Source organism: Chelon labrosus (assembly GCF_963514085.1).
Source record: "Chelon labrosus genome assembly, chromosome: 13".
NCBI lineage: Eukaryota > Metazoa > Chordata > Actinopteri > Mugiliformes > Mugilidae > Chelon > Chelon labrosus.
In genome coordinates this window covers 10,131,534-10,157,575 of record NC_140346.1, presented here as the reverse complement: position 1 = coordinate 10,157,575, position 26,042 = coordinate 10,131,534, and the positions used below count along the sequence as shown (strand labels likewise).

Sequence of the window (26,042 nt, the reverse complement as noted above, 5' to 3'; positions counted from 1 at the left end):
AATTTCAATAAGATCACTCCCAACTCGCGAGTGATTGTTCTCGTTTTAGATGCAACGCAAACATAACACGTAACTTTTGTAACTCCAAAGTTATTTTACAATTTACATTGCTACTCAGCGTGCTCAAAGCGTTTGCACATATTCATTTACAAATCAACACTCACTCATTCATTTTTATTTGAGTAAAATGGATACAGCTTACTTAAAAAAACAAAACGAAAAAACTAATTTATCTGCAGTACAGCAATTAAGTCATCCATTAAAGCCTATCTGCTTCATCACAAACGCAAAAGCAGTCAAAGACAAATTCACATTTCCCCTCTCTTTGAAGCCGTGCTATGAAAACCTGCAGGATTCATTCATTTCACGCATGATAATAATCTGCCTGGAGATAATGACACCCTCCTTAGCAGGTGAAAAGACCCCCGTTAGTCCTGCTTACTTTAAACCCAGCTTCCAGCCATTGTCCGAGCGCGTTTTCGACAGCAAAGACAACTTTTGAAGTGTGTCTCCACTCAAAGCCACTTAAGGAGGCGAATGTTAATTGAAACCTACTTATCCTGTGGGATATCTCTTCCCTGTGCAAATGAACGCAAATGACAGTGGCCTCCCGCCGAAGTCCCGTTATAGCTTCGTATGGCCCGTAGGTAAGCGGACTGAGACATTAAAGGGACGATCAGGTGCTTGAGGTGCTTTTCAGATTTAGTTTTGCATCAATCGAACGAAAATTACAGGGCACGGGCGGTGAACCAACTCAGAGTCAGAATCCCTGTCTCCACGGATATATATGTATATATTTAACAATTTTGCTTTATTGTCTCGGATACTTTACATATCTAGTTGAGGGACATCAAAGGTATAAAACTAAATGTTATCGAATCAAAGACGGGCTGTCTCAGCTGTGTCAAAAGAATTAAACTGAACGAATGAGCCTTATGTTTTAATTTTTACTCACAAAGTCATGCAACAAATTTAATTAAAGATTAAGAATACCAGATGATAATAAAAGTGAAGTGAAGGAGTTGCTAGAGATTCCAAAGATGATGGTCAGTGATGTAAAACCAGCTTTTATTTTATTTCAAAGCTCTAGCGCAATCTTTGCTTCACTGGTTGGTTACAGACTAAACGGTCCCGTGATCCACTGCTGTCTGTATTGGTGACACTATTGATTATTAGACATTTGGGCATGAAAATACACCCACTTTTCTATAGTGGCACAGAGCTAGACTGGCTTTACGGCCGCCCTGGCGTCGTATCCTGCTGTGGCGCACGTCCCCCTTCAGACTGTTCTCGGATGGTTGGTGCTCAGCCTGAAAACCACAATAAATTCCTTGAGGAGTGCACACTTTAGCACCATTTGTGCCATATATGAGGCCATGGGGCGGAAACAAATTAGAGGTCGAGTGCAATTGCAGGGACACTTTGGAGATGATATTACGCACGGTTGGAATCAGATGGATATCTTTTTTTCTGTCTTAGTAACTCGTGCTTAATAATGTGCAAAGTTTGAGCGTTGACTCATTAGGCTTCTGTAGGTCTGAATAAGGTTGCAATCTCAGAGAGTGAGCCGAGATGAGGTCCAGTTCATAAAACTGTAGTCGAAAACACACACCATGCCAGGAATATTGTGTGAATATGTGGATTATACGTGATCTATGTGTGCAACAAACTGATCAAACGTGAAGCTGTTGTCAATCGTCGCTAGATTTGATGCAGAAAATGAGGCTAGGAGTTCTGGTGTCAAATCATGGAAGAACAATTGTGCAATGCAGCTAAATAATATTGATGCATTTCAGTGAGCAATATAAATAGCAATAAATGTTTAGCATTTGTTCGGACTGAAACTCATACTTTTGTCATTGTATAGGTTGTTGTTTAGATGCATACTTTTAGTTCTGGTGTTGTATTGGACTGAGAGGCATTTGTAATATTTTGTCCATCTGATTCACAGATAAGGAGCAAGTATTTCACAAGCGAAAGTTACAAAAATGTTTAATTTATTAGGAGTTGCAGGGGACTCCATTACACTGTTTTCTGCATGTCAGACTTTGTCGCCTAGTAAACGAGCTCTAGGCTACTGTGCCTGCAGGTCTGTGTATTAAGGCTGCCATTTATTATTATTATTATTATTATTATTATTATTATTATTATTATTATTATTATTTGGGACAATGTCGATTCATCCAGAGTTAATAACAATTCATGGAAAATTCTTTGCAACATCAGGACCAATGTGTGCGTCTCCGCAAAGCAGTTTGGCTTCCTGGTAATAATTAATCACAGTCTAATGATTATACCTCGATAATTATGTTGTGTTGCTCCACTTTCCGTCCAACAGTTCACTCAGCACACAAACGGATTTTGAGAGTTTTTTGGTGGTCTAACAGCACACGCAGCGACTCTGCCGTAGCTTTGATTTTTATGAATTGAAGCCCCTGTCCTGTCCGAGAGGAACTGTGACAGCGTTCCCGATAGGCCGAAAGTTACCACCCTCAGCCAATCCCCGCGCCCGCCTGCGTACCGGGTGTACCCGCTCCACCAATCAGAGCCGGGAGCGCAGACGGAGAGAGAAGTGCTCCGCTACTTTTGACGCTCTCCTCTCACTTTGAACGGGTGTCAACAAACAACAACAACATTTTTTCCTTCCCTTGGCAACCACGTCCCCGAAAGCCTTAACACTGGCGAATAAAGCTGAGGACATTCAGAAACGAACTCTTTCATCACCCTCAAAGCATATTTTTTTCTCTTTTTTTTTTGTGTCAAATCTGCCTTCTCGGAGGTTTCGGGCTGCCCCGGGACGCTGGTGCTTTGGCTGCAGCCCGGACGCGGCTAACCCTAACCGAGGCTAACTGAAGCTAACTTCCAGGAAACTTCTTCTCACGGGCAAGGCGATATATTCTTTTACAACGTCCTCCTGCTGCAGAGTCGGTGTTGGAGGAGAAGCCTCCACGTTAGGAGGTTTCTGCAGTCACTGGGGTGGTGGAGGTATGACTGCGTTGGCGGGGTCAATACCCAGGATGATGCGACCCACGCTGGCTCAGAACTACCCCCGCAGTGGCTTCCCACTGGAAGGTAAAGCATCGCATAGAAGGACGGTTTAGTGCCCTGCATGGGTGTTGACAAAATATATTTTGGGTTTCAGAGTTTGTTCAAAAAAAAAAAAAAAGTACTTTTATGGAACTTTCCTCCAGTCATGTCCCAAACTTCAGCTCAGAAACAAACAAACAACAACAAAAAATAAATAAATAGCTGCACGGATACGACGTACAAATTTATTTGTTATTTTTTTCGCCCAACTTTGGTAATTTTTTTTGATGTTTTATTACTGTTGCAATTTTTTTTTCTTATTTGCAGGCCATAGCTTATCTAATAGGACACTGGCCCATTTTTAATTATCATAAATCATTTTCCTGTTACAACACGATGACTAGCCCGTACCCACATTTATTTTTTTATTTACATTATGCCTAGTAAAATATTTATCGTCGCTGCAGTAAGGCAGAACCTTACACCTCACTCATCCGTGTATTCATTTGTGTCAGTCAGCTCAACTTGTGGAGTCCGGTGGTGACAGGTTCCTCTCATATTTTCATTAAATATCTAGTGTCCACCCCGCTGGGTCAAGGCCGAGTCAACCAGCTCGGAGGGGTTTTCATAAATGGCAGACCTTTGCCCAACCACATCAGGCATAAGATCGTGGAGATGGCCCACCACGGAATCAGGCCGTGCGTCATCTCCAGACAGCTCCGGGTCTCCCACGGCTGCGTGTCCAAAATCCTGTGCCGGTACCAGGAGACGGGCTCTATCAGACCCGGGGCCATCGGAGGCAGCAAGCCCAAGGTATGGACCAGAGAGGCTTCTGCAGATAATGAAGGATTAACATGAGCATGGATCTAATGATTGCACATTGATAGTGACCTGTTGATTTTTAAGTTAGAATAACCTCTGTGTAGGACTTTGCCCTAAGGGCCACAGCAAGTGAATAAACTCTGCCACTTTTCTGACCTCTGAAGCAGGGGACCACGCCGGACGTAGAGAGGAGAATAGAAGAATACAAGCGGGAAAACCCGGGTATGTTTAGCTGGGAGATTCGGGATAAATTACTGAAGGATGGGATATGTGACCGCAACAACGTTCCTTCAGGTAAAATAGGGCAGAAATGAAATAATGTTTTTAAGTCTTACTTTATTTTATTTTACTGAAAGTTAGTTCAATAAAATATATATATATTTGTTTAAAATATGTATTTAGAAAAAAATATATAAATACAATAGGCCTAATAAAACTTTGTTCTCTTTACCAAATCTCACATATCCTCTATTTCTTTTATTCTATTAATTTTTGGACATTTTTGAAAGTTGTTATTTAATATAACAATGAATAATATTTATTTATTTTTATTTTGTAGTATTTTTAATTTAATTATTACCTTGTGAGTGTAACTGTTGTTCTGGACATAAATAACGTTTTATATGCGTAATTCATTCGTACTTCTTTTGTTGTACGACCTTTTCCAGTGAGCTCCATCAGCCGCATCATGCGGAGTAAGTTCGGGGGGAAAGGCGACGAAGAGGAGGATGAAGATGAGATCGAGAAGAAGGAGTTGGAGGACAGCGACCGCAGGGCCAAACACAGCATCGAGGGCATCCTGGGAGACAGATGTGAGTGAACTCCTCGGGCTGTAAAAGACACAGAGCTGTGTTGTTAACTTTTTCATATGAGTCACCTCAGTTATAGAGCCAGTGAAATGCTGCTGATCAGGTCCTGCCTCGGTGAGCCCATGTGGTTTTTAATTTACTGTTCTGCCGCTGAACAGTCATTTAAAGATGTTATTTGGGAATTATTGGTTTAGTGAAAGTGAAAACCCGTTTATAATGCATAATTGGGAAAATTGGAGAGTCATTCTGGAGACATTTGAGGGATCGCTGAGACTCTAGTCTCCACGTCTCCAACCTGTTGACTGCGTTTGAGCTGGGTGTATGAGAGAATGGTTTTATTTCGTGGCACACTACCCTGCGTGTGAAGTTTGAGCATGCTGTAAAGTTGTTGGATGTGGGCGGAGAGTGTGCGTGGCCCTTTGTTAGGAATTCTTTATTGACCATATCGCTCCAGCTAATGTTTTTCCCATGAGGCCACACAGTAAATCAAACAGCAGGTGATGCCTCTGTGCGGGAAAAGGGAGAATGTGTGTGTGTGTGTGTGTATTGATGTGTGCCCTCGGCAGTGTTTAGAAGGCTTTGTGTGAATGGACGACCATGTTACAGTAAGGAAGGATATTAGGATGTACATTTAAAAAAAATAAATTAAATCATGAGCAGCGTTATAAGTTATCCGCCACAGAATAAGTGTAACACGTTTGTAAATTATAGACGCACAATTTACAGTGCGCTTTGTACATCATCTGACCGTTGTTTTGTGCAACAGATCCATTTTTATTGGTGTTGAAAACTGCTGCGTCCACTGTAAGAAGTGTCCACAAGTACCAGCTCCACTTTCCCAATGCCATATGTAATGAAACAAAATAATCAGCTTACCTTTTTTAGTGCTATGAAGTCGAATAGGTTTAAATAATTTTGAAATAAATTTAAAAATGATCGCCACATGTAGCCTAATGTTTACAATTGTATTAGTATTAAATAAGAAAAAAGTATTGTGAGACTATATAAAATATTTTACAGCGAAGGCCCCAAGTCAAACTTTTTGCTGAAAACGCTGGAAAGTGGCACAGGATGTGTCCAAGAAATAAAACATGACATGTTCTCTCCATTTCCCCCCCTGGTCTCTTTCAGTAGCCTATTTGGAGATGTGTTATGTTTGAGGTTTTAGGCTCATTACTTCATAGCTACATTAGACCCAATTAGCCTGTTTCAAATGTCATCACTTAATTTCTTTACTTACGTCATTAGAGAGGAAATGCGTAACGCGTGGCAGTCCTTTCTAATTTGGTACTTTCCAAATTAAATATTACACTCCCTTTACTGTGAGCGTACTGTACATGTTTTGTATTCACATGCGGGCAACAGACTTTTGTGTGACTCTGAGGATAATGTGCCTGTCAGAATATACTCGATTATGTACATTTAAATATAATAAGCTGCTCCAGGAAGTGTTAATTATGATTTTCAGTAGAGCTCATAGGCTCAGCTAATTTGAAATAAATCACATAATTCAAGGGGAAAACACTGGAAGTGATGGTTGTTTTCAACCGGTGACACTGTTAGCAACTATTTTGGCACTGAATTAGCTATAACTATCCGTCTTTGGCATCAAGGCCTAAACAGCTCAAAAAAATGTGTCAAACAGTTTCTAAGTTTCAGAGCCAAATGTTAACACTTAACCTTCTATTTCCCCGTGAGGATTCCCCTGGTCTCCGCCTCGGTAAAATAGGGGAGGAGAGGTAAAGCACTCTAGTTTGAGGAGACAAAATGTCCCACAGATGAGTTGATCAAACATTTGTTCAACGGTTTCCATCTCCGCACAAAGACACGCCTCGCGCGCACAACGGGACGCTCAGGGATGAACTTGGGAGACAAAGGCGCGAGAGTCTATTTGCGACTCACGCTTGGGCTGCGCGCGGACAAAAGGCCAGCTTGGAAACAGCTTTGGCCGCCGCTAAAGAAGAAGGCGACCTGTTTATAATTCAGCCAGAGAAAGGGAAGGGGAGAGGAGAGCTTCTCCTCTGAGAAAAAAAAAGGGCCCGAAGAAACACATTGTGAGGGCAATGAAGGATGAATTATTCAGGGAGCGCTCCGGCATGGTTTAGAGAGCCCGTTCACCGAGAGAAAATGGCCGTTTTCACCTACAAAATGTTTCCTTTTGGGGTCAGCTAAAGGAGCCGACTGCCATTCAGAATGACAATTGAGGCCTCTGAAATCTACTCACGTAGAGCTCAAGGATGCGTGCTCGCCCCCTGATAATGCGCACACGCGGTCAAACTCGTGCACGCGCAGAAAACACTTGATTGTAATGTGGGGTATCAGCGATTTCTGCACACGTAACTTTTCAAACGGCACATTTTAAATTGTTGCGCACACATATTCAAGACAATAAAAGCATATGAAATCGAAAGTTAATAAGAAACATTTTTTTTCGCCAACACAATTTAAATAAATAGATGTACATAATGCATAGAGTTTTGGCGTTTGTTTGTTTTTTTCTCCCTGAAGCCAGTAAACTTTTGATAACTTGTTGTGCCGCATTTGTAACCCAGAACGTTAAAACAGTAAAAGCAACATTGTCCCGTTAACTAGCATTTGATGAAGCCTAATTGCTGTGTTTGTCATAATATGTAGAATATAACTGGTCAACTAAACAAAGAGGCCTTCTCCGCCTCGACGGATGACGCTAATAATTCCGAGCCGTCTCCAGCCTGTAACTCATGATCTGTTATTGATTCTTTGATGAGTGCCGGCCTTGCCCCCTCGAACATTAATAATGTCTTCTAAATGATGTCGATATTGTGCCATGTCACATTTAATGACGGAGGGAGTGTATTAAAGAGCGTTTTCGGTGAATGGGGACCAATGTTCTCCCCGGAGAACCCCGGTCTGGCCCGGAGCGCATGCTTCACAATGGGGGCCCCCCGCCACCCGTCCTGCGCTGGATGCGCACTACACCGAAAACTCAACCGCCCGCACCCCCCTTTCCGCTCCTCCTCTACCCCCGCTTGCTCCCCAAATCTCTTCAAGCAGATTAAATCGACTCTTTTATTTCATCCCACTTTCATCTGGAGAGCAACACCGCCCCTCTCCCTCTGTTTCTCTCTGTCTCTCTCAGCCTGCGGCGCTCAGCTCGTTTAATATCAGGGCCGCATCCTCCGGAGCGCACAAAGGAAAGTCAGCCAGTCTATAAAGTTTTCTAATTAACTACTCTGTCAACCTTTTGTAGCTTGATTATGCATGTGTTTTGTAGAAATTTCAAGAATAATTTATGAATTAAAATTCATGTCTAAACTTTTTTCATCTTACTTGTGACGCAGTGCAACAACACAGGTTCTTCCATCCAGGGTGGATATACTGTATTTTGGTTTCACCAAATATTAAAACCATGAAAATAATGAATTTTAAATATCAGATGAAACATATAATGCGCAAACACTTTTGGGCCCATTTAAAATGTATTTTAATACCTGTTGACAGCTTTTCAGATGGCTTGCAGCTTTTTTGGATTGGAGCATTTATGTAAATTTTGCAGTCACAGGCTCAGAGGTCAGACTTTAAAAGGGCGCTGCACCATGCGTACACAGCTTTAATAATTAAGAAAAACTCACCTTTTGACATAAAATATGTAAATACACTGTAAGTAAACACATGCTTTCCAATTCATGTACATATGGTAAAACTGAAAGAAAGTGTTCCAGTAAAATGCCAGTCCATCCTTCATTTTCACTGAGATAATTCCATACCTGACTGGTTAACAGTCCTCCAGGCCTGTTGCTGGGCTGAACCAAACTCCCAGCGTCATAGTAATTAACCCTGGAGATAAAGTTAATGATTAAAACCTTCACGGTGTTCCCGCCTCCTCCCTCCTCCTTTTTCACATGTTCACAGTGTATCTTTTAGAGCCCATACTTAGTTAGGTGAAATTAGCCAGATAATACAGAATACAGAGGAGCCTTGTTGAGGGCCAATACATTTCCATTTAGGCCAGTCGTGTGTGTACACACACACACACACACACACACACACATGCACATTCCACTCTGCAATGCAAACAGTCAAAGGGATAACTTTATTTGGTGAAAGGGGATCCTGGAAAGGGCTAATTGAATAAGCCCGGGATCTTTGAAAAAGCCCTACCATGGTGAGCGCAGTCATCATGTCATAATTAGGTTTATTGAGGCGCATTCCTTCAATCTGCCTCCATTCTGCCGGGCTCATTGTATCCACGGCCCAGGCCAATGGCCGAGGGACAAAAGGGAACCGTGAGCAGACAATACATGAAAGAGCCATAAAGATTTAGCTGGCTTTGTCACAGAAACTGAGCAGGACTTTGTTTGTGTAAATAATTCGAGTGAATGAGGAACTTGGGCTTCTGTGCCACTTGGGGTGAAGGATGGCGTGCTGCAACTGTAATACGTGGGCACACACTGGATCAGTGCCACGGTCAGAAGAGAAGAGAGGAGAGGAGGAGGGAACAGTGAGTTGGTGGAAAAGGAGTGAAGCAGAAAATGGGTTGAGAGCAAACAAAGTGGAATATGATTAGTGTGTGGCGACAATGCTATAAGACATTTGAATATTAACTCCCTCTTTAAGATGAACTTTTACACATGTCAGTCAAATTGCATATTTCTATTTAACTATTTTTATAAATTTTTTGCTTTCCAATTGCCGCGTCACAATGTTTACAGAATTTACTAATTCCAGTGTGTCCCACATTTTCAGGTTTCAGCTTCTCTAATATAATGATTTGGCACTTTTGGCAGATGCCACATTAGATTTCAGGAAATTTCCAATGAGTGTCTTCTTCTACATTTTACAGCGCAAATGAAGATAATCAAATGACCGTGGAAGTAATCAGCAGATTAAATGGAAATGACAATAATGGGCCAAATAAGTTGCCAGTTGCTGCTTTTTCATAAAATCTGACAAAGACAGAACCAATAAGCTCTTGATGGATCCTATAATAGCTATTGGCTATTACTGGCCTGAGCCAAGTGTCTGGTGAAGAGGGCTCTGTCTGTCCGTTGAAAGAATGAATGTGTCACTCAGTAAGTCCCTGGGCACGAGGGCAAAGGGGGGCACGAGGGCCAAGTGGCGAGCACCAAATCACTCTCCTCTACCCTGGGGCTCTCTCTGTCTCTCTGTCCTTCTCTCCTCATCCCGCACTCCTCCCTCTCTCGTGAGTTTTTTCTAATAAGCCCATGCATGATGACTATCCAAGCATGAAAACATAGTTATCTGCAAATGAATGGCTGCTCTATGCTTCATTAAAGCCTCTTTTTCCTTTCACACTCTTATTGTGACCCTCTGATATCAATTCAAAGGGCAATTAATGAATGCACACCAACTTTGAAGTCAGGGTGATTTCTGAGAGGGCGGGGCTTTCGAGTATGTGTGCGTGCATGTGTGTGTGTGTGTAAGGGGGAAGGGGCATGGGGTATTTGGGGTATTCCCCCTTCAAGACCCGCTGTAGCGCCTCAGCCTTCACCCGTGATGGACTAGCCACATTGAGCTGAGACTGAGCGAGGCCCAAAGACGGTTTGAAGGGAGTGAAAGAGTGAAAAGGCCCAGCGAAGGTCAAGTAGAATGGCTCGCCTTAGAATAAGGCCCCTCTTTATGTGCTGCAAGTATGCACTATAGGCACAACAGCTGGGGGGGGGTGAAAGGGGGGAGAGAGGTTGTTTTTTAATGTGCATGAGCGTGTTTGTGTGTGTTTCTGAGAAAGTAAGGAAGAATGTGAGTGCATGTGTTTTCCTCTCACATATCTGTCCGTGTGTTTGTGAGCATGATCGTTTTTAATGTGTGCGCATGTGCGTGTGTGCATTGAGGTCAGGGTTGAGTGTCAAAGTTTGCAGAGGCCAGCCAGAGGCCAGTAAACGCAGCATCTATGCTGCCGACGGGGGACAGGCAGCTGTCAATCAGCTGACTGATGAAGCCTGACTTTCTTTCACAGCTTTGTTAACTAATTAGCAAAGAAGCTTTTGTGTCGTGTCGGCAAAGAGGCTTAAAAATTGTGTTTATGCTGTTGTAAAGCCACGCGGGAATATCTTTTGTAATAACTGCTGTGCGTGCTCTCAGACTTGAAGGCCTCACATAGACGTGGAACCGTGTCATCAGAACTTGTCATTTGACTGTATTAATTTTTTCGGGAAAAGCCCCACACACAATGAAGTCATGATGAATTAAGGTTGCTTGAATGAAGGTACCACTCTGTGGAAGGTGATTACACATATTTCCTTGTTTAAACAGCGATCCACTGCCAAACCAGGAGTTTCTTGGTAATGTTTCCCATCTGAGGCTTGAGGAAAAAGGTTTAAAACTCAAATCTATCTTCAGCCATATAAAATGAATGCACCACTATACAGTACATTACTACTATTCTAAATTCCCCACTAGATTGTACATGCATTTTGCATTAAAAGTGACAGTTGCATGTGCATTGCTTTTGTGAGATTGTGGATTAATAGCTGGTTTAGTCAGTGAGGGCAGCCTGCCAGGGGGATGTGGAAGATGAAGCTGTCAGACTCCCTCCTTGTCAACAAAAAAACTTGGAAATGACAGTGAACCCAGCTCACAGCTCACCTTGTCGGGTTTCAACACAGACTGGAGCTGACATTCATTTCCAAAAGTTAAAAGACACAGAAGAACTGCGGGGTCACTGGGCCATGGAGGGTCAGTCTCCACCAGCGCCGCACAGGAAACAGGGTTAGGAACACATTTAGCTACAAATGACAGGTTAGTACTTCCTGGCCCTCGACATCCTTCGACAACTCCCATAAGTCTTTACTGACAGCTTCAGACCAATTTATGCCTTTAGTCATGTCACTTTTTGCACCATTTCAAGACTTTGATGGATTAGAGTCTGCTTGTGTATGTTGTATATTTTTTTATCCACTTTCCAGCTAACACACACACACACACACGCACACACACACAGAGTACATCTCTGGCACAGTCTCCTTTACGGGGCAGCTGTGAAGGTTGAAACTCCTTCTTAGCAAGTCAAGTGAGTTCACCCTCCTACCACACCCCCCCCTCCCACACACTCACCCACATACAAAAATCTACATGCGCTCGCGCATACACCCACACACCATCTTTTTCTTAACCCGCCAGAAAGAGTCGCAGATGGGTCCGTAAGCTGTCAGTAAAGCCATTATCCGGCCCAGCATCTGCCTGCCTTGACTTCTATATACTGTTTAATGCAGTCGGCCAGTCACTTAGTCCCCTGGCTCCTGAATAGGAGCAGCATGGTCGGCCCGCCCAAATAAATGCTGCGTTTGTCTCCTCTGCCTTTTGTTTTGTGTTTTTTGAGAGGGGTAGGTGGAGAGAAGGGGGGCAACGTGTCATGGACTCAATTTACCCTCACTATTAACCAAAGCCCCAGAAGAGTTACTGGGATGTCCGAAGAGGGATGTAAAAAGCCCACATATGGTCAGCCAATTCCCCTAAGTCCCAAAATCCACGCGTGACACATCCCCATTCGCGCCTTCTCTTGCGCATACGTTCTCAGTGCTTACTGTCTCATGTCTCAGAGGACATATTTAAGCCTTTCTGTCTCCATCCAATGTCCCCCCCCCCCCCCCCCCAGAACTTCAGCAGTGCTGAAGTCTTTCCTGTCCAACAGCTAAATCCTCCCTTCTCCTTCTCTTTCTCCTACTGGTTTTTCTCTTCTGGGATGGCGTTGCATGGTGGGAGCCATTTTGGGCTTTCTTGGCTCTGGAGAGGTTGTTTTGGCCTGGAGTCCCTAGCACTGTGTGCCTCTCAGGGCTTCAGTTTGGTTAAATTAAACAGTTTTCTTTTCTCCTCTAACCCCCACCACCCAGCCCCTCCAACTGCTTCTCTCTTATTTTGCGGCTTAATGCTACCCAGCTCCCGGACAAGCTTTCCGAAGCTGCTTTTCCAGGCCTTCAGATAATTTTACCCTTTTAAGGCTCCTATTTTCTCGTATTTTGATGAACTGACAAGAGCCAGGACCACATCTGCAAAACCCTGCTCCTTTAAGATGAGGTGGAGCAAATGTATACAAAGAGAAGTCAAGTGTTTACAGGGGTATTTTAAGATATAGCATATGTCGACATGCAGCGAGAGATATGAAGGCTAGAGTGCATAATTTGATTGGCCAAGGCTATTTGACGGTGCCAAAGCGATATGATCAGATCTTGGGGATAGCGAGGCGATGACGGCAAACAGGGCACTCTGAAACCACAGGTTTACAAGGTTGGAAAGGATCTGGGAAGTAGGGAAAAGGTTTCGCCATCGTCTCTCCATCTAAACGTCCCTCTCTTTCTTTGTGTGTCAGTAACAGAGGTAGTGGACAGTATGTACGAATTCGTATTTGGCATTATATTTCATATTGGAGCCCGTGGAAAGTATTTTGTGCGCGTGTGTGTTTGTGCTTGATCACAGTTAAAGCCATGCGAGAAGGGAGCGCATTAATGGACGCTAAAGTAGAGACGCCTCAGGGCTGACAAGCTCGATTAACGTAGCCTTAAAATGCATTTAGAATGAGGGGAAGCCCAGCGCTCCGCACGTGTGTGCAGTCTTTGTGTGCATGTGTGTGTGTTTATGAGAGCGTATTTGTGTGTTTATGAGCTCCTTAACCAAGCTGTGGGGAGTAGTGAGCTTTAGGGCTGATTGGGTAGCTGCCCTCTGTCCTGGCACAGCTTTGCCACCAAAGCTCCCCTTACACCCCATGAATCTATAGCACCACTTCCATTTGCATGACATTATATTTTAGAATTTCAGACATGTAGTCTATATTGCCAAGCAGTGTTGCATTAAATAGTAAACAGTGCAAGAAACCCCCTTGAAATTAGATTTTGTTTTACAGCAATCACGCAAAAAAGAATCCACCAGGTTTTTGTGTGTTTTATGACAATTTCAGATACGTCCTATTGAAAATGTGCCTTTCCTTAATTACGGATTTCAAAATGTAATATAGCAGAGAAATAGGAATCTGTCTTTGAAACCATTTTGGTTTATGGGAAACTTTTGTTCAAGGAGTTTTTAAGCATAGTCTTAGGACTTTCAGGATTTTGTAATATTTTCTATAAAATCTATTTAATGCCGCAGATCAGTATTAATTAATTTCCTGATTTTATGTCCACACGGTAAAGTTAATTTCTATTGGAACAGGAAAGTTAAATAATATCTTTTTTTATATATATAAAGAATTTTTTTTTATTTGCTGTTTTAAACTAAAATTTTACGTGGATATATTTTAAACATTAAATATCACTTTCATTTTTGTTTATGTTAATTTTTATTATATATGTATTTTTTTACTGTTGACAATAAATTGATACGATATATGTTTTCACAGCTGAGACACAGCCAGATTTCTTCCTTTAAAGAGGCTCCATTATTTATTTAAAAAAAACGCTGATATAGCGTTGTATTCTGCTTTAGTGGTGCTTAAATGAAAGAAGAAGAACTGTGGGAAGAGATAGAACGGATTTGAATATTTTAGAGGAATATATAATACGGAGAAATCATTGGGAGGGACGTATACTGACTCTCACTAGTGTCCGAGCATTGAACAGTGGTCACAAACTGTTGATATACAGCTACAACCAACACAGATGCCCAGACAGACTATCCCCATGGGTACATTTACAACCACAACAACAGCCCCCGTTGCCCCCACTTCCCTTCTCAACCCCTCAGGTGCTCTTACAGTTCCCTCTGGAAGAAAGGGGGGGCTCTATGTGTGTGTGTGTGGAACTAGAGAATGCCCCCAGCAATGCCCCCATCTACCCCAACCCACCCCCCAAGCCCGCTGCGGAGCCTTTTTATGCCCCCCCCCCCCCCCCCCTCCCCTCCTCCCCCTCTCCCCCAAACCCCTCCCAAGCTCCCCCGTGGGGCAGGTGACAGCCCTCCACTGTGAAGGGCTGAGGGAGCCATGACGGATTCCACAGATGGAGCGTGGAAATCGCCGGCAAAGACCCCAGCTCTGTGGAGCAACAAAGAGCCCGAGAGTCAGAGAGAGAAATATGGGTGGAAAAGAGAGAGATGGGGAGACAAAGAGAGGCTGAGAAGGAGGGAGAATGAGAGAGGGAAAAGGGAGGAGAAGGTGGTGCTTGTTTAAGGAGGACTGTGTGCCAAACCGCAAGAAGTGTGTGTCTGTTGGGCGAATTAGCAGTTCGCTATAGTTTGAAGTGAAAAATGTGCAAGTCTGATGTTTTCTCTTTTCAGTACATGCTGTTGGACGATTTTATTCACCGAGCGTCTTACATGGTGTTCAGTGCAACGCATTTGCTGCCTTGGCGCGATTATGTTGCACTGACCAAGCTTCTCCACAGACATCGTTATCACTTGGGCCCATCTTCTTATCTTGTTCAGTCTTAAGATCAGCTGATGTAGCGATCCAGCAGGTGAAATGAAACTAATGAGCCTGCTTCAATACAAAGGATTGTATTGTGACTAGACTCCTGAGACTTTAGGAGGTGCCACTCTGTCGCTTCTTTTGAAAAGTTCTCGAAACCACGGTAGCAGTCATAACCGATAGGTAATTCCAAAGTGATTAAGGATTTCCCCGGGCCGCCTCAGCTTTCCCAAGGCCCAAATCCCTGTGAAATGCCGAGGAACGTGCATGCTGGGGTGGAGTGGGGGGTAGGTAAGGGGAGGCATTCCTAGCGGCCCTCCTCCGTGCACGAACTGGAGGGGGAGGCTACAAAAGGCCTCATCTCTTGTTTTTCAGCCATCCTGTCCAAAACTCCAAAGCCCCAAACTCCACACCCCGAATTCCTTTCCTCACCATCTGAAGCACAAACCCCGCTAGTCATATAAAAATACGACCTACAAATCCACAGCTTACCCTCCACACTGTGATGACCAAATGTAAAAAGTTAAAAAAAAAATAATAAAATTGCAGTGGCTATTTATAATTGTATTGCTTTTGTTTGGAAAGCTGTATGACCTTCTTGTGCCATTAAAATGCTGAACACACAGGCTAGTGAAGAGCTAACAATCTCTGAGTGCAAAATTGCAAAATATTCTGCCGGGGCTTAAGGTAATGTCTCCATTTCTCTCACTCCCCCTTTGAAAATATTTTACTTATTGCCTCCCTCATGCTTGAATGTTTCTTTACCAATTTGCTCCTAATGCATGTTAAGTTGACTCCCACTGCTATTGGTGTTGTGAGGAGAAAAATCGCCAAAGGGGGAGAGAGGATCAGTTTCACATGAGGGGCCCTGAGCTATTTGGATTCTCTTGTATTTTATTGTTGCTTCTGAGGGGGGAACTAATACAGTGTTGCACACAAAACTTCCCCTACGCTGAGGGGGAATTAATTAAGTGTAACACAAAAAGTGGGCGCTTTGGCCTTGGTGAACTTAGGAGGGAGCCAATGGAGTGTTTGAAGTAGCGAGTTAAAAACCAAGCGGCCGGCTTATAGAACATAGACCACAATGGTATTAATACTGATCTGAGGTAGATGAAAAGTAAAAAACAGAAAGGCTGTCAAGACACATAATATCACGGAGGCTCAGTCAGCCTGAAGATCAAACTTCCGGATAAGTGTACTCAAATGTGTGGCATCAGTGCTGGATTTATTGACTGATTAGTAAATCAACAGAACAGGACGGAAATGACACATTTGAAATAAAGGAAATTACATTTATTAAGAAAATATGAGAACTAATTATCTGATTGGGTTAGGGTTAGGGTTAAACTTCTCCTAGTTTATGGACTTTGGTTTGACAAAAACAGCCCGTTTGTAAATGACACCTTGGGTTTATTGACGTGTTAATGGACAGGTTCTACTATTCAAACAGCTAAACAATAAAAAAATAATAATATCAATAGATAGACAGACAATATGAATAACAATTTCAGTTGAGTTTAATTTTCGACCCTGAGGGTTTACTGTGTTTACTGTTACAGGTAGGAGTCAAAATGTTATCAGACTGACACGTACCTCAGGGTTTTTTATTTTACTTTTGCTGCTATTATAAGTTTCTACAGACCTATTTAGTCCTGGCACATCAGTGACTTCAGATGAACTTGGCACTTGGTCGCGATGACATGTAACTAACTTGTCTGAATTGTCGCATTGTTTCGTGAAATTATAGAAAGGAAAAGAGAGCGTTTTTTTATTTTTTTTTTTAGTGCAGTTCCTGGTTCCCTTTAGCTCGTATACCGTGCCAAGCATTCACCTGACTGTAAAGACAGTTTGTCCTTCATCGAGCCAACTGCTCTAGGGCGTCCAGACTACAATTCACACGCACACACACACTCACTCACTCACACCCTCACACACGCTCATAGAATGGCCCCTGGATCCAAATTAGCCTTTTGTGAGGCTTTTAGTCCACCAGTCCCCCTGTGGTGCCCTGGGAATCTTGTCTGATGGGATTATTCCTTAGGCCTGGAATATTCCTCTTGAATGGAGGTCTGTTTGGCTGATCAAGCGAGTGTGTGTGTGTGTGTGTGTGTATAAAGAAAGTGGAAAACACCATCCATAAGTGTTTCAAGTAAAGACTTGTTATTCCTTCTGACTAGTCATTCATTGTGATGTTACTGTCTCTTTCTTATCACCAAACACGGCACTGAATGCAAGATAAAGTTTTGAGGAACTGAGCTGAGCTGAGCAGAGAAGCTGCAGAGTAACACTAAAATCTCCCATGTTTGAACAGCGAGTCACTCAGACGAGGGTTCAGACGTGGAGTCGGAGCCCGATCTGCCGCTGAAGAGGAAGCAGCGTCGCAGTCGGACCACCTTCACCGCGGAGCAGCTGGAGGAGCTGGAGAGGGCCTTCGAGAGAACACACTACCCCGACATCTACACCAGGGAGGAGCTTGCTCAGAGGGCCAAACTCACCGAGGCCAGGGTGCAGGTATGAACCAATTTTTCTGGTTCTAGTTAAAACAGATTCAAGCTTGTCGAACACAGGAATTCACATGACTGGTATTTGAAATATAATTCCCAAAAGGACCATGAAAACCTCGATTTAAGACACCAACACGCACTTGTTAACCCTCCAGCACACACTTTTAGGTGTAAACGTGGCTTTATACACCCTCCGACCATTTAAAGGCAACTGGCTGATCTCTGTTCGCTCCATACAATAGCACAAACCCACCCACACATGCATCTCTCATCCTCTGCTCCCAGGGGCCCAATCTGGACTTTCCTGTTTCTGATGTGGAGTCCAGTAAATTTTCCTCCACAGGCTCCATATGGGGAGTGTAAACAGGCCCAGCATGAGCCCCGTCCATATGGACACAGCATGTCACTCCGCGCAACCAGCCATGATACACACACATACATAGACGCACTTTTTTTTTTCTCACACTGTCTCTCGCTTTCCTTTACAACTTTACACCTTGATATTTGTAAATGTGAGTGTGAGTGTGTGTGTGCTGTTGAAGAAAAAGAGTACATTCCTTTGTCATTATTACAGCTTGTATTGTAATTATACACAACGTGAGGTTTTAAAAGCCCTAATATAATACGAGAATTGTGTCAGATGTCGGAGTTAAATTATTGTCATCATCTTTTCCAGGTGTGGTTCAGCAACAGGCGAGCTAGGTGGAGGAAGCAAGCTGGAGCCAATCAACTCATGGCATTTAATCACCTGATCCCAGGGGGTTTCCCGCCATCGGCCATGTCCAGCATCCCACCCTACCAGCTCTCTGAGAGCACCTACCCTCCCTCATCTATAGCACAAGGTAAGATCAGGCTTAGGTTGTTACTGGTGGTTCATGAAATGCGTCAATACACATTCCACCTCTAGTGTGAGTATAAGATTTAGTGCTGAAGCAAAGGTTTTTTATTGGAAAATAAAAGGATATATGTTCTGTTTTTTGGTCTTAGTTTGATGACACAGCTTTTTTTTTTTTTTTTTTTTGCTTTTTTAAAAAAAAAAAAAAACTATTATACAGTTTGTTTTTTTCTTTTCTAAATCTATTTATGATTTAATTATTGCCACAGAGTGACAAAGAATCATTTCATAGAGGTTAAAAGAGTTTTTGTCATGGACATAGACATAGAAGTTGTTTAGTAATAAAAATTAAATCACTCACTGACAAACACATTGTTTTTTATTGTAAAGTCATTATTTTGTATAATCTTGGAAGTTTCATTATTTAAATTAAAGTCAAGGACATATTGTGATTAAATAATGTATATAGTATTTACATATAATAATTTTTTTTACTAAGCAAAGATGTATAAAAAGTTTCAAATTAATCTTTTTATTGACTGCAGGAGTATTGCATTCAGATGAAAGTTTGACATTTGAAGATCAAGCTTTAGTTCTAACTGTTAATACGTGTTCTTGCAACCAAGTATATCGAAAGTGCTCTTATGTCATCCGTCCTGTCTTTAGTGGTATCTGAGCCTCCCAGCACGGTGCATCGTCCCCAGCCTCTGCCTCCCTCCTCGGGCCACCAGTCCTCCGGCGGAGGAGGTCAGGTTGAAGGAGGCTCTGCCTACTGCCTCGCTTCTGGACGTCACTCCTTCTCAGGCTACTCAGACAGCTTCGTGAGCCCTGGAGGGCCAACCAATCCCATGAATCCCGCCATAGGAAATGGGCTCTCCTCACAGGTGAGACACAAAGTAGAAATTACGCTAAACTCAGATGACAAAAATGCAAGACTGCACCTTAATAAAAGTAATTTAACCTTTTTAATGTGGGGGCTTTTCATAATTTTGACTCTTTAGAATCTGTTATGAAATTTTGTTTTGATTTGTACAAATATTCATACTCCTAAACTTAAACATACATTAATTCACACTGACGTGTCATTTTGGATTATTCCAGGAAGACTTACTTAAATTAACTAAGGTAAAATTACATGTAGAGTTACGGAACTGGCGTGTTTTGTAGACATGTGTGTTTGACAGTTTGTCTGCCTCCAGAGACAGAGGTAGTTTTACTACAATGAATAATACTAATAATAATGTAACCTTGGATCACACAAAAATTCACTCAGTTACTCAAGAGCTTTATATGTTTTGTTTTTCACCTTTTTTCAAATAATATGTCACCCAGGTTAGTTCTGTTTAATTCATCGACTCAGTCAGCTGTGGGTGAGGATGTGCCACTCGCCGTTGTAGAAGTAAGATGACTCTAGAAGGACAGAGGACAATTGAGTGTGTGACAAATGAGAAGTGAAAAGACAATTACAGTCAATTATCGAGGCATGAAGTCCCAGCGTCTCCTCACCTAGACAGATGGTGCAGCAGAGGAGACAGAGGAGTTAGAGACCCTAACAGGCAGAAAATGAGATTTCAGCCTGGCGCAGTCTGACTCCTCAGCAGTGTGAAGACACACACACCCTCGCGCTCACACGGACACACACATGCTCACAGGTTCACGTAATTACACACGCACGGTGTAGATAATTGATCAAGTCCATAACATTCAGAGGATCAGTTAAGGATTTTGGAACAACTTTTACACAAATATTACATGACATGGTTGAGCGGCATGCCTAAGTCAACTTTTTAACCTTCTGTTTAGATTGGAAGATTGATTACTTCATTTTTTATTATTCCAAAATTCAGCAGCGAGACAAGGAATGAAAGTAGTTTTCATTCGCAAATGAGTTCATTATAATTTAGTTGTTTTGGCCATTCTGGGTTATGGGTGTTATGGGAAGATCTGGGAGAGTCAGTGCATATCTAGACATGCAGAGACATACTCCTGCACGTATATATATGTACACGAACAACGTTAATACACTTCACACACAGTCTTGTGCAAACATGGGCAGCTAGACTCTGGATTGTCATGGTCATGTGTATGCACACAAACACTGCCACACACTCGAAACTATACTACAGCCCTAGGGGAAGCTTCTTGTGATTGCATTCTTAAAATGTTTGCCTCAACATTCTTCCATGTGAAAGCAAAGGTTCTAATTTATTTGTATATATTTCATACGGCGGGGAAGGAATGTCCCGTCTCAGATGTTTTCCCCCGTCCCGACATTCTTCCCCGCTAACTCCTGGACGCGCTGATTTAGGCCGCTGGCAACGGCAGCGCTCCAATATGAAACACCCTGGACAGGGGCAGCCAGCAGCCATGTCATGAGGCAGGGAGAGAGAGGGGTGATGGTTAGGGGTTTGGTTAAAGAGATGTAAACAGAAAACAAGGGCAAGCACAAAAACACCCAAACTAGTTTGCATCATTTAAAAAGATGTATATTACTGCTCACTGTAGTTTGTTGCAGCTTAGTTGTACCCGCAATCTCTTTCTGCTCAAACCAAATCTTCCAAACGCAGGTTAATTTTTTAGGAAAATGTTACCAGGCATGGGAGGAAACACAACTCTCCTCTCAAAATCAACATGGACTCCTCCACTCACCTCCCCTACTTGGGAAATGACTTAAGCAGGACCATGTGTGTGTGTGGATGTGGAATAATATGTCACTTAGAGGGCCAAGAGGACACAAGGAGCAGTGTACCTGCTTCTTATTAGGACAACTGGAAGAGCCCTGGGCCTTTGCTCAGCTGAGGAGAGGGTGGGATATGATACATTTAGAAGTAGCAGGTTCAATTAAAGTTACTTTCCTAAGTGACAAAGGTGGTCTCAATTCCTTATTAACAGTTTATCGAGCACTTTGATGAGGGACAGGTAAACCCAACCAGTGGAGACGGGGGGTTGGTAGTATCAGGTCTGTTTTGAAGTCAGTTGAAACACTTTGCCCCACAGCTCTTTTCCATCCTTTGCCGGCCAAGGAATATTCCCCCAAATTCGATTATCTGGTCGCTAATAAAGACCAGGTCAAGAGCTAACGGATTTCTCAAACTGCAAACCTATGCTGAGGTTGAACAGAGACGAGCTCACATAGACTTCCCTCTGTGTTATCTTTGTCAACATATCTCTCTTGGAGATAAGTTGTTATCTTGTGCCAAGGGTTTGTTGGAGCGGTGTCAAGGAGGAATTTTGGAATAAGTAGAGCCGTGGATCAGAGACAAATTGTTTAATTCTTCCTTTCTGGTGTTATCGCTGTCTGGGACTGGCCTGCTGGGAGCCTTTTGATGTCTGCGACAGGGGGATTTCCTTAGTGGGCCTGACTATGTGCGTTTGTCTCAGATACATATTACACACTCCTGCTTATATCCTAAAAGAATTACATATTTAGCTCATTATACAGGCTTGTCAGAAGCTAAAGAGATGTCTGAATGTCTCAGGAACAGAGCGACATGTCTTCCACTTCGGATTCTCCACCACTCGGGTTTAAAATAGATTACCGCCAACATTAGAGGCATTCTCAGCACTCTGACAGAACACTAAGTGTAACCCCAAATTAACGTCCATTCATTCCTTCCTTCCCTCCAATTAGGTGATGGGTCTGCTGAACCCGGGCGGTGTGCCACATCAGCCCCAAAGCGACTACGCCATCTCCCCTCTAACAGGCGGCCTGGAGCCCCCCGCCGGCATGGCCGCCAGCTGCAGCCAGCGCATGGATCACATCAAGGGCCTGGAGGGTCTGACCAGCGTTCCCTCCATGTCAGCGCTGCCCTCCCTGCCTAGCTCCCAGTCCTACTGCCCTCCGTCCTACAGCTCCCCGGGCTACACCGTCGACCACGTGGCGTCCTACCAGTACGGCCAGTACGGACAAAGTAAGGTCAATAGACTTCACCTTTTTATTCTCACCTTTTACTATATACGAATTCAAACACATGTAATTTACACAATTATTCAGTCGTTTAAAAAAACTCCCAAGAGACAATGCATATAGAGAGATCTGGATATCTGCTATCCAGTTTTCAAAGTAAACAGTTCTTTATTTGAATAACGCTAATAATACTATCTCTTTTAAGTCATTCCAAAGACTACCACAAGGTTATCATCAAAATGTACTTGAAGTATTAAAAGTAAAAGTACTCATTATGCAAAATATATTAGTATTGGTATTATGCAAGTGTATTACTTGAGCAGTATTTTTTTAGACACATACTAAACGATAGTCTAATGTATGACAAACCCAACTTTTATAAACTAATCATATGTTCTCTCTGAAAAAATCTTAACCTTGTAACTATAGTTGTAAGCTGTGCCGTAAAAATTATATATATGTATAGTATAAATTAAATACATCTGAATTTATTTATGAGTTAAATAGAAACATACCAATAATTTAATGACTTAAAAAACCTTTAATTTGCAGTTAAGTGCAGTACTTAAACTAAATTAACTTAGTTTAGTTCAGGTTTACCACTGCCACTAACAATGCACTCCATCCACACTGAATGCAGTTATTATTTAATTATCACTGTGTATTTTTTTGTCAGTAATTATCCCGTCATGAAACATTTAACCACAACGAATTAGTAATGAGGTTCTTGTAAGTTTCTATCCAAAAACATCTATAGTCAGCACATTTTAGGCTCCTGAAATAACCATTCAGAAGGAAAGGACCAAAACGGAGGGAAAAGACGAATGCGTATAGTATATCTCAATTTGCCAACAATGTAAAGCTGCCATATTAACAGCTGATCGTTGCTGCACAGTTCGATTCAGTGACAAATAAAATCAAAACATTATAGTACTTTTGCTTCTCTCGCTGGTGTACTTAATGTAACTTGTGTAGTCAACTACATATATAATGTATTTTTGAGACATGAAGCCTCAGATTTTCTTTAAATCTCTGACCTTCAGCTATTTTTCAGTTTTATAGCAGAAACCACAGTCGGGTCATGTAGAAAATTTCCACTAACCTCTAGTGAAAAAATAAGAGTAAAACATTTGAGTCAAATCAGGGGATAGTCTGAAAGTCCAGCGGTCTAAGGTCTACACTTTAACCACAAATTCCTTGCTTTGATTTCACACATGGAAAAAAAAAAAAGCTCTTGTACAAGCAGCACACAGGTAGCTGCAGCACAGCTTGTTAGAGTCGCCTAACATTTTGCAGGTTTCCAGTCGTGCCGTCTCAAGTGTTGGGGTTAATTGTGCAGATCTGATTCCAGCTGTGAAACGATTGGCCCTGCACTGATACTGAGCTCTGCTGTCAGGTATACAGCACAGTCAACTCCCATCAGGGTAGGGCAGAGCTGCGGTAGTGTCTGATAGCCCTCCTCGGATTGTTTGCCTTCAGAGAATCACTGTAGTAAGAGGCTCTTTTCACTTCACATTACTGTTACCTTAAGGGTTAAGATCTACTTCAAACAAGTCTCCGTCTAACTTTGGAAGGCAACGTCGTTTTCCGTCACAGCGTGATTACAGCGGCCGCCGTTTCCAATTTTGGTCCACAGGGGGTTGACCAATCAGGTTCATCCACTGACCTTGAGGCAACCTCAAGACAACCGGGCCCTTCAAAGAGCATGGCAACGGTCCAACGAGTCTGACTCCGTGTAGCTCTGTGGGGCGGCAGGTATCAAATGAATATCTAACTTAATATCCGAGAGCAGCGAATGTCTAATGAAATATCTCGGTCAAATATCTTAAAGTGGACAGAATAAAGAATTAGGGCGACACACACGATGAACCGCTAGCATGTGGCGCTGTGCACACATGCACACACACACCTCTGCAGCGCTACAAGGCCGAGCAGTCCATCTTGATGTGATTAATCAGCGCGACTGGATAGCTGGTGTGCAGTTGGGTTTGGAGCTGCAGAGGAAAGGTCCTTTCAGGGGGTGGACGGATCCTAATAGCCTCTGGCAGGGCGGCTATTAGAAACAGGTGCTAGGACTGAGGTCAGCTGGGGAAGCAGTGTTGAGCAGTGCTGCTCCGGGTTCCAGCGCAGCGTAAAGAAACCGCTCCGTACTGTCGCACACTTACACGACACATAGCTCTCCCTGGGCTGGCTCATGTAAATTACAGCCACAATCTATGAAATACTTAATAATGTTTTTATTTAGGTAATGCCTCTGTTGCAAAGCAGATATAGCTATGGTGTTTTTGGTATGGCACTTTGCAGAGGCCACCTGTCAATCAGAGGTTTCCTGTTGATGAAGTCTCCCTTGATGGAGCACTTTTCTCTACCTGTTCTGCTAGCTACTCAGGTTTTCCTGAAACCAGAGTCAATAAACACATCCCTCCCTCTGACCACAATTAGTAAAGACCCACGGCCGTTGACCTGTCATTTTTTTTCTTTTTCTGTATCACCTCAGTGGTCATCGTTTCACTGCAAAAGATGACACATTGCTTCTGTTTTGGATCTCAAAGACCTCAGCTGTAAAACATGGTTCAATACGACGGCTAGACGTGCTATTTCTCTGTGACTGGTGATAACATTACCACTAACACAGTACTGCCCATAATCAACTAATATGAAATTACCTGTTGTAGTTATAACACTTAATTTTCATATTTTCAGCAGTATACAATTTTAAGTAAGGCCAGTTTATAGCAAAGGTAGAGACTATTTCTCTACAAATAAAGCCCTAAACAATGAGGAAATGCTTTTTTGTATACTTTTGAGGGTTTAAGCAATGTTGGGGAAATCGAATTAAAATATTAAAAAACAAAACTGTTTTCAAGATGGCTGTTTTATTGCCCCATTCCTGTATTTTGAGTTTTTATTAATTACAGACAACAGTTAGACGCAAAAAAATTCTCAGAAAACGCTTTAAAGCAGCACACAGACCAGCTTGGCAACAGTCACAAGAGGTAGTATTTAAAATACATTATGCAACCCTTAGCGTATGCTGAATATGTTCTACATTTTTCCGCTTTGCTGATTTATTCAACTGAAGTTTCATTTCTTCACACATCCCGCATCTCCCCGCCCTGACCTACTCACCCTAACCACTGTTATCACATGCTATGCTAACAACAGCCATATGTTAGCGGGATGGAACGCTAAAACATATGCCTAAAATTTATTGCGGCCATATATCTCTTTTATCATCTTTCCACCTCATTTTTAAAATCTTCTTTCACTGGGGATCATTTAACAACTGTTTCTTTTTTTTTTTCTCTCTCTCCCAGGTGCCCTTCCTTATCTGAGGCCTGAAATCACCTGATCTGCAGCTTCACACTTCATAGAGGGACATTTGGTGTGTACAGCAGTAGAAAGTTCTTAAAATCTGGACCAAAATGTTCTACTATTTACCGGAATACATCCTCTACTCCAGGAGAAATGGACAAAAAAAAAAAAAAAAAAAGAGAAGGGACCAAAAGCAGGAATATGAGAGCAAAAGCTGTCGATTGACTGTGACCGTTGCTGCGTCAGTATAGTTGACGGACGGGGGAGATTTCAGCGCTTAACGTGGTCGATTCAGGGGAGCTGTGACCGTCTGCTGTGCCGCAAAGAGGCACTTTCCAGAAGCGAATCCAGCGACTCAACACCATCTCTGTCTGTGGCGCTTTTTTGGACAGCGAACCCAAATCTATCATCACAGACTACCTTTAGGCCAACGGTTGAAGGATCATGTTTACATATCTTAGCGCCACATGAGCGCATATAAAATTCCATGTAT

At 42.6% G+C, this 26,042-nt stretch overlaps 1 protein-coding gene across 2 annotated transcripts; it reads left to right on the top strand.

Annotated features, from left to right (window-relative positions):
- Nucleotides 1-2,987: 2,987 nt before the first annotated feature.
- On the top strand, nucleotides 2,988-25,631 carry pax3b (paired box 3b; the record flags this gene model as incomplete). Of its 2 annotated transcripts, none has more annotated exons than XM_084558241.1 (9): nucleotides 2,988-3,072; nucleotides 3,605-3,840; nucleotides 4,014-4,143; nucleotides 4,518-4,661; nucleotides 17,300-17,499; nucleotides 18,169-18,334; nucleotides 18,994-19,211; nucleotides 21,959-22,238; nucleotides 25,552-25,631. In XM_084558241.1, the coding sequence occupies 9 exons, from the start codon at nucleotides 2,988-2,990 to the stop codon at nucleotides 25,584-25,586; spliced, it is 1,494 nt and encodes a 497-aa protein (XP_084414367.1). In that variant the 3' UTR covers nucleotides 25,587-25,631. The 2 variants fall into 2 exon arrangements, with proteins under 2 accessions (XP_084414367.1, XP_084414366.1); XM_084558240.1 differs by having other exon boundaries at nucleotides 18,994-19,223.
- Nucleotides 25,632-26,042: the final 411 nt, after the last annotated feature.